At 60.1% G+C, this 7,997-nt stretch overlaps 1 protein-coding gene across 2 annotated transcripts in view; it reads right to left on the reverse strand.

Annotated features, from left to right (window-relative positions):
- Positions 1–7,997, reverse strand: part of Mknk2 (MAPK interacting serine/threonine kinase 2) — a 12,537-nt gene extending 4,540 nt beyond the window's left edge. The window contains exons 1-10 of one of the 2 annotated variants that reach the window (XM_015503608.2): positions 7,967–7,997; positions 7,695–7,829; positions 3,903–3,990; positions 3,681–3,782; positions 3,506–3,603; positions 1,129–1,208; positions 813–886; positions 539–643; positions 371–426; positions 172–267 (exon numbers count right to left, since the gene is read on the reverse strand). In XM_015503608.2, coding sequence (XP_015359094.1) covers positions 172–267; positions 371–426; positions 539–643; positions 813–886; positions 1,129–1,208; positions 3,506–3,603; positions 3,681–3,782; positions 3,903–3,990; positions 7,695–7,745 — 750 coding nt within the window. In that variant the 5' untranslated portion in view covers positions 7,746–7,829; positions 7,967–7,997. Of the gene's footprint in view, positions 1–171; positions 268–370; positions 427–538; positions 644–812; positions 887–1,128; positions 1,209–3,505; positions 3,604–3,680; positions 3,783–3,902; positions 3,991–4,598; positions 4,717–7,694; positions 7,830–7,966 lie in introns of those variants that run through there. The other variant, XM_015503607.2, reaches the window with a different exon arrangement.

A 7,997-nucleotide genomic window follows, 5' to 3' on the forward strand; every position in this document is an offset into this window, starting at 1 on the left:
CCCGCAGCCAATCAGCAGTTGTTGCTAAGCGGAAGCCGAGAAGCCGGCTACCTTGGCTCCAGGGAAGGTAGCCGGACAGGAGCTGTGGAGCCGGCCCAGGCACCTGGAGGTTACGCAAACTTATGCAGCAAGCCCTTCCCTGCACGCCCGTGGGGCACCCTTAACTCTCACCGGGGTAAGCAGCTCTGGGGTGGAGATGGGGGAGCAGTCCCCGTTGAGTTTGATGCCACTGCCCAGGTCAAAATCGCAGATCTTTACAGGAGAGACCTGGAGGATCACCAGAGGGCTGTGGGAGGGGTCCAGCCCTGGCAAGCAGAGAAGGACACTCCCAGGGGTGACCCCACAGGACCCGGGTGGGAGCTTGCCTCACCTGGTTGGGGTGCTCACAGAGGATGTTCTCGGGCTTTAGGTCCCTGTGGGCGATGCCTGAGGGAGGTGGAGCAGGGGGTTAGGGGTGGAGGCATCTCCCCGGGAGTTCCAGGCAGGTAGAAACCCCAGACCTGCAGTCTGCAGGTGCACAGTCAGCCCCACCACCCACCTTTGTTGTGCAGGAAGTCCAAGGCGCTGGCCACATCCTGCACCACCACACTGGCCTCCAGCTCGTTAAAGTGTCGCCGCTTATGGATGTGACTCAGGATGGAACCTGGGGCAAGGCCATGCCAAGGGAGGACATGGTCACTTCCAGGTCCCTGCGCTAATGTCTAGCGCCCACTTCCACCTGAGAGGCTCCTCCTGGTGTCCCGGAGCCCCCATCCCTAAGGATGCAGCTGGAAATGTCTCCCAACACTCCCCAACCAGGAGCCCCTACCTACCACCTCGCATCTTCTCAAACACCAGGTAGAAACGATCCTCCTCCTCAAAGAACTCAATCAGCTCCAGAACATTCCTGGGGTGGGGGCAGAGGAGGAGCTGAGGCTTCCTGAGGCCCCTGAGCACCCAGTGTCTAGCCTAGGAGGGACAGCCCTCCCATGCCCACCAGGACCTGTCTGCAGCCTGCCACTGGACCCACCCACACTGCCCAGCAGTGCCTGGTCAGCATCCTGCTTGCAGTGATTTGGCGCTTGGGCCCATTCATCCAGGGAAAGATGACTCAGGGACTGGCACCAGGGTGAGGGCAGGTCACTTTACCTGTGTCCCTGGCACTGGTAGAGCATCTCCACCTCCCGGAACACCCTACTGCGAATGTGGCCTGGCTGCTTCTCGATGATCTGAAACAGGTGGGGAGACACAGACCACCTGGGTGAGCAGGACAGACAAGCCCCCGGCAGAAACCTGCCCTGAATGCTGCCTGAAATTCCACCATCAGAGATCAGACCCCTCCCCTCTGGAAACGAGAGCTCTCCTACGTGGCCCAGAACTTGCTAGAAGTCAGGACTGCGATGTCAGCACAGGCAGGAGGTACGGTGCCACCTCAGCCAGCAGCACCAGGGGAAGGAAAGGAAGTGGGGGCAGCTCTCCGCCTGAGTCTGCGGGCCTGACGCACATCAGGAGCTGGGCCTACAGGATACCTGAGGGGGGCGCTGGGACAAGTTGGCCAGCCACAGTTCTCTGCTCCCAGACGGCTGGTTCCCACATGACCCATGGAACTAGGGAGGCCTCTGGCACCTGGCTGCCAGCCCAGCCAGTCCCACTTGCCATGCGGCTGCGCAAGTCCTGCCTCCCTGGCTTTGTGCCAGACTGGGCAGATGGCCCCACGAGCTCCAGAAGCCTGTGTCTTTCAGGCCAGCCCTGGTCAGCCTCCTAGCCACTAGCTGGTCCAGCCTCCCAGGACCCCAGAGCCCTGGGAAGTCAGCCCACACTCTGTAGCCTACGCCCTCTCCTCCCATTAGCTTAAAGGGCTGGAGGGTTCTGCCTCTGCGGGTACCTAGCCATATCTGCTGTCAGAGAAGTGGGGTCAGAGGTGCTTGGCAGGGATCCCCAGTTCCTGCTGGGACTCTCTCCCCAGGTTAGACACCCAAGCTCCTCTCACCAGGTGAGTGGACGCTGGGTGACCTCACATGCCACCAGTGAGAGCTGTCTCCCACTACAGCCGCTGGCTGGGGGAGAAACTGAAGGGCACCAACAGCTAGTGTACTGTCCCACATGTCTAGTGACAAACACACCTGTCCCAGCAAGAGGTCTCAAGAGACATGACTGTTACTCAATCCACTGCTGAGTGCCAAGTCCAGAGGGTAGGGTACTCCCCAGGTTCTGGACTACACTGAACCTCATCCTGTCCCCTGGGGAAGCGAGCTAGAACTCCCACTTTAAGGAGGACAGTGCAGTCCCTCCTGGCAGGGATCCCTTGCACTGTGCCCACAGAGTGGGACATTCCCCAAACTATCCCGAGGGCAATCTGGCTACTCTGCCCCACCCAGCCTGAGTCCCAATATTTCCTGCTTCCTGTGCCCTGGACACCTCCTCCTGCCACTGCAGATTTCAAAACAGCCCTGACACTATCACCAGGAAGCCCCCTGGGCTCCCCAAACCCTCTGGGTCATGGCAAGGCACTGGGGAGGCAGTCAGGAGCCACCAAAAGGCCACACAGTGTGACTTGGGCTACCTACCCCTTCCAAGCCTCGGTTCCCCTACCCCGTCCAACAAGAAGAGGAAGTCTGCCCTGCAGAGTTCCCAGCTCAGAAGGACTCTGCCATGCAGGTCTGATTTCCCAGCCCAAGAGCTCCCAGGGGAGGGACCGTTTCTTTGGCCCTCACACCATGCCAACAGCCTCCTTTAACTTCTCCTAGACAAGGTTCCTACCTCCCTATTCAAATGGGATTCTCCTCTTCCTCCTCCTCAGGCTCCTCCTGAGCCTCAGATGCAGAAGCCACTGGCAGGGCCTGGATGTCCACTAGGGTCTACAGGCTTCTGCCTACTTGCCAGGGAGCACCTGGCCCTCCTCCCTGGGCAGGCAGCCCTGTTGTGACCCCGCCCAGCCCAGGAGCCGGATGTAGAATCACGAGGAAAGCCTGAAGGCTTCTCAGAACATAGGCTCTGACCAGTCAGCCTTGCCAGGTTCCAAGGCCATGCCAGGGCCTCATCTGGACTCTGCTTGCAGACCTCTTGGACATACCCAGAGGAACTGGGGGAGAAGGGAACACAGGAAGCTCTCGTGGACCTGCACTGGGTTTCCCCAAGTGCAGAGGCCCCATGCTGGGCCCCAGACACTGCACCCTTGCCTTTCGGTCCTTATAACCAATCCACTAAGTGCTTGTGGTGCCTGGGGTGCTGAGGGCTGGGTGCAAGGCCTGCAGCAGGCCAGCATGGCCTCTGCCAAAGCCTCCAGCTCATGGCAGCAACTCTTGGGCTCTTGGTACCTGGGTGAGGGTAGGCAGGGGCCAGCTCTCACTGTCACTTCCCAGCGAGATATGAGGGATGACCTAGATTCCAGGGGCGGCCTGCATTGCAGGGCCCGGGGCCATGTTCAGACACTGGTTTTCCCCAGGCTGTTGGCTAGAGCTTGAACACCAGCCAGGCCCTGGCCAGTAGTGCTAGCAGCTCTGGGGAGCAGTGGGGAGAATCTCACCTTGACTGCATACTCCTGGTTGGTGATGAGGTTGACACAGGTCTGCACGCGGGCGTGGGCCCCTTCCCCGAGCACGTCCTCTTGCAGCTGGTAGACGTCTGGGGAGCGGCGGGGAGGGGTGAGGACGGTGGCTGGTGCCAGCTCCCCAGCACCCTGCGCTGGCTGCCTCACTCACCTTCAAACCTGCCTGAGAAGCTGTCGGTGGCACGGCATCGCTTTTTCTTCTTGCCTCTCTTCTTGGCATCTGGGATGTCGATGGGCTGGCTTGTGGGCATGTCTGTACGGGGAAGGCCAAGGGCTCAGAAGGGTGCTCCCTGCCTAACCCACCTTCCCACAGGGCAGCCCTCACCCTTGCACAGGGGTGACTCTGTGCCACGCCCGCCCTCTTGGCCCTTACCAGGGCGGGCCTCACACTGTGGGCTGAAGTCCGAGTCCGCGTGGTGGCCTGGGTCTAGGGAGAAGGCCAGCTCGAAAGGATTCTGCCCCTGTAGAGGACAGGAGAGAAGAAAGCACTCAGGCCTGGGTGGCCACAGCCCCCAGTACATGGAACTACTGACCCAAATGTCAACAGTGCCAAGGCAAGAGACTTTGGGTGCCCAGCACAGAAAAAAATCTATCACATCCCTACTCACACTAGAAGTGAGTGCACACCGGATGGGCCGGGGACCCCAGCCTCCCGGACTGACTTGTGTGCAGCATCCTAGGGCCTCAGCAGGGCACCTGACCATGGGGTGCAGTTTCTCAGGGGTCCATGTGATCACCTAACTCAGGGAGCCTCCCTAGGAGACACTGAGTGATATCTAGGGACACTCATGGCTGTGGCTACTGGAGGAGCTCCTGGCATGGAGTTGGTGGAGGCCAGGTTAGTGCTCAGTACTCCACAGTGCCCAGGACCCCACCTCAGAGAGGGATCCAGACCCAAGTCCCACATGTACATGGGAGAAGCCTTGTTTTTGTCTGACCATGAGGAACCTGGCCTGCTACCCCCAGCCCAGGACTGAGTCATAGACGGACCCAAGCCATGTCCTGTGCCTCAGTCTACTCATCCCCAAAATGTGGACAACCTCCCCAGACACATGAACTCAGGGCTGACCTTGGGGACAGGGCTGTGAGGATCAAAAGCAGCTAGGCAGTGGTAGGGCAGGAGCCGCCAGGCCGGACTTCCAGCTTGTTCTCCCATGATCCCCAGGTTGCATCCGAGGACATGAGCCCTACAAGGGTTAAGGCCATTTCTGGCCCTTCTGCCATTACACAGATCTCACCCTCCACACCTGTGCTCGTGTGCTGTGCTGCCTGGAACACCCTCCCACAACTGCTCTGTGCATCCAAAACTATCTTCTGAGTACCATCAACCCACCTTGGGAAACAAAGCACCACACCTGTGGGTGGCCAGAGTCCAGCTGAACTGCTCTGGCTCCAGAAGCTTATAGGGACATGGACAGGAGTTGCCAGGCCTTGGCTAGTCCACAGTCTCCACTGTCTAGGTCAGCCTGACACCCCTGGAGGGAGCCCCCTCAGCCTTGGTACCAGCTAAGAAGCCCATCCCTTTGGGGAGGAGCCAGTGGAGGCCAGGATTCAAGTTCAGCCAAGTGCTTGGGTAAGAGACAGAACAAGGACAGGAGAGAGAGTCTAAGTCCCTGATCAGGGAAGATGGATGTCACAGAAGCCTCTTCTTGGTCCCCAAGCAGAAGACTATTGGAACAAATGTCTCCACAGAATGGCATGAGGGGCAGGCCTTGTAAGCTGGGGAGTTTTTTTTTTTTTGTTTTTTTTAATATTTATTTTTTAGTTTTCGGCGGACACAACATCTTTGTATGTGGTGCTGAGGATCGAACCCAGGCCGCATGCATGCCAGGCGAGCGCGCTACCGCTTGAGCCACATCCCCAGCCCTTGTAAGCTGGGGAGTTTGAGGCTCTACCAGGTTCCCTAGTAAACTAGCTCTCATTTAGTCCCCACCACCTTGAGAACAGGCAGCAGGCAGCATGGGCCATGACATGTGTGCCGAGTAATGCTAACGTAGGTGCAAGGAGACCTGGGCCAAGTTACTGCCCCTTTCTGGGCCTTGAGACCACTGGGCGGGGCTCTGACAGGAGGGTCATCGGGTAGAGAAATCACTCCAGGAGACTCTAAGGACCCTGCAGCAGAAAAGGCAACCAGAGGCCAGGAAGCCGCCTGGCACAGAGAGGCAGTGGGTGGGAATGAAAAGCAAGCACTGGCCCTCCCTGCCTCCCCACCCATCCTGCCCTGGCAGAGAGCTGATAGGCCGGCAGGAGAAGGGGGCACCCCGCCAGCCCGGCAGGGAGGCAGGCACACGCATCTAGCACGCAGCGTTCTTATAAGGCTCCTGCACAGAGGCACCCGGGGCTCAGGGCAGCCACCACACAAGGGGGCAACTAGAAGGAAGGGTGGACCTGAGTCTCCAGGTCAAAGGAGTCATGGCACCTGCTCCCTGACCACTGTCATGGTAAGACAGGAGAGGCAGCTGCCCCCAACTCTTAGAACCTCCTAAGGGTGAAAGGACTCAAAAGGTTGCAGGACCCAGTGTAAGCCTCTGGCCTTCTCTGATCATGGTCCCCATGTGCTAGCCACAGCCTCCAACTCAGAAAGGCTGAGACAGATGAGGTGGCCAGAGCCACACTGGTGAGGGACAGGTCTGCTGGGGCCCAGGACAGTGATACAGACACCATGTGCTGGGGACCCTGGCATGATCTTGGACCCTCCACATTTGCACTTAAAATGAAGAAAACAGGGCTGGGGATGGGGCTCAGTGCTCACCTAGCACACCAAGGCCGTCAGTTCAACCCCAACACCCCCCCAAAAAAAGTAAAATCACCTGAAGAGGCCTGGCTGATGTGCCTCCCTGCTGAATAGCAAGGGTTACAGGAGAGGTGAGGTGGGGTTGTGGAAGGAGACTCCTCCAACGGAGGGCCCCCCTAGTCACAATCAGGACTGTCAAACAGGAGTCGCCACGCTGGGGGCTACTACAGTCCTAATTCCTAGCAGGGCTGTCTGACAGTCCTGGCAGTGTGGGTCTGGCTAGGGGCCTCCAGTCAGCAGGCCTTGGCAGGAGGCATCTGGAACCATCCAGAAAGCTCAGGTTTGCTACAGCTGCCTCACTGGCCCCTTGCGCTGACCCCACTTTGACTCATACCCGGCCCCATGAGGGGAAAGACCACTGTAGGTGACATCTCAGGTCCATCCCTCTACTGACCAGTCCCGGACACTCCCAACAGGCCATGACCATGGCTGCCCTAGAGGGAAACAAGGATGACAGGCATGTGGGGCAGGGGTGGGGCAGCTGGCCAGGGACACTGGCTGGACTGGGAATTCTTCACTAGGCTCCGAATGCTCCTCCCACACTGGTGTGGGTGCCTTCCTACCCACACCACACACACGTTCTGCCTTCTCTACCGGGCAACAGGTCCCTGCCCAAGGAAGCCCAAGGAAGCCATTACATAACCAGGCCTGCGGGGTGGGGCGGGCAAGCTGACATCACTGCGTCCCCTGGGCCAGGCCCCACAGGGGCCCCTGCCCAGCACCTGCCCTCCTCACCGCCCCCAGATTCGCTCATCTGAGACCAGGACTCAGCAGCCGCAGCCACCACTGGGCCTCTGCTGAAACTTCCCACTCCGACAGGAAATAGTGCTTGGGTCTGGGGTGTCTGGGAGGGGTGTCCAATCCACTCCTCCATTTCACAGGCCATCTGGAGGTGGGAGCCAGAGGCAATGACCTGGCCAGGAATTTCTGGAGGAAGATTCCCAACAGCCAAACAAAGGTGGAGATGAGACTCTGGCCTGCTGACCCCCTCCGACCGACGCACAACCAGCTGAGGCTTGCAGTGGGCACCAGCCCAGCCAGGGATTCTAGGAAGGACTACACTCAACCTAGAGCACTGGGCTGCGGACTGCTGACCACCCGCCCAGCACACACCTGGTTAGGACTTGCGGGGGCCACAGAACCACCAGGCAGGAGACTCTAAGCCATTCCTGGGGTTCCTGGAAGGACCCCGCAAATCGCAGCAAGGAACAGGGCCTGGGCCTGCTGACCACCCAGTCCAGCGCACACCCTTTTGGCGGTACCCCCAAGCACAGGCAGAGGACCCCGCACAAGCTTCCGGGGTGAGCTCTGACCCCACCGGCCACTCCAGTGGTCCAGGCGGCAGCGCCCCCAAACCGACCCGGCCCTCACCTTGAACGAACAGTGGAAGCCCTGAAGTTCGGCTGTTTTCTTCTGCACCATCTTCCGTCCGGGCCCCGCCAGCGGGGGAGGGGACACAGGGCCCGGGGGGCGGCCCGTGGGCGGGGGGCGGCCAGGGAGGGGACCCTGCGGGCGGAGCAGACAAAGGGAGGGCGGTGAGCGGTGGCGGCCGGCCCGCAGGGAGCGCGGCCGGCTGGAGGCGGCCAGGACTCCGTGGGGCCCGTTCCTCGCGCCCGGGTTGAGGTCCTCCGGGCCGCGCTCACCGGGGTCGGGCTCGGGCGGGGGCCGCAGTGC

This window comes from Marmota marmota, unplaced genomic scaffold, assembly GCF_001458135.2.
Source record: "Marmota marmota marmota unplaced genomic scaffold, marMar, whole genome shotgun sequence".
NCBI lineage: Eukaryota > Metazoa > Chordata > Mammalia > Rodentia > Sciuridae > Marmota > Marmota marmota.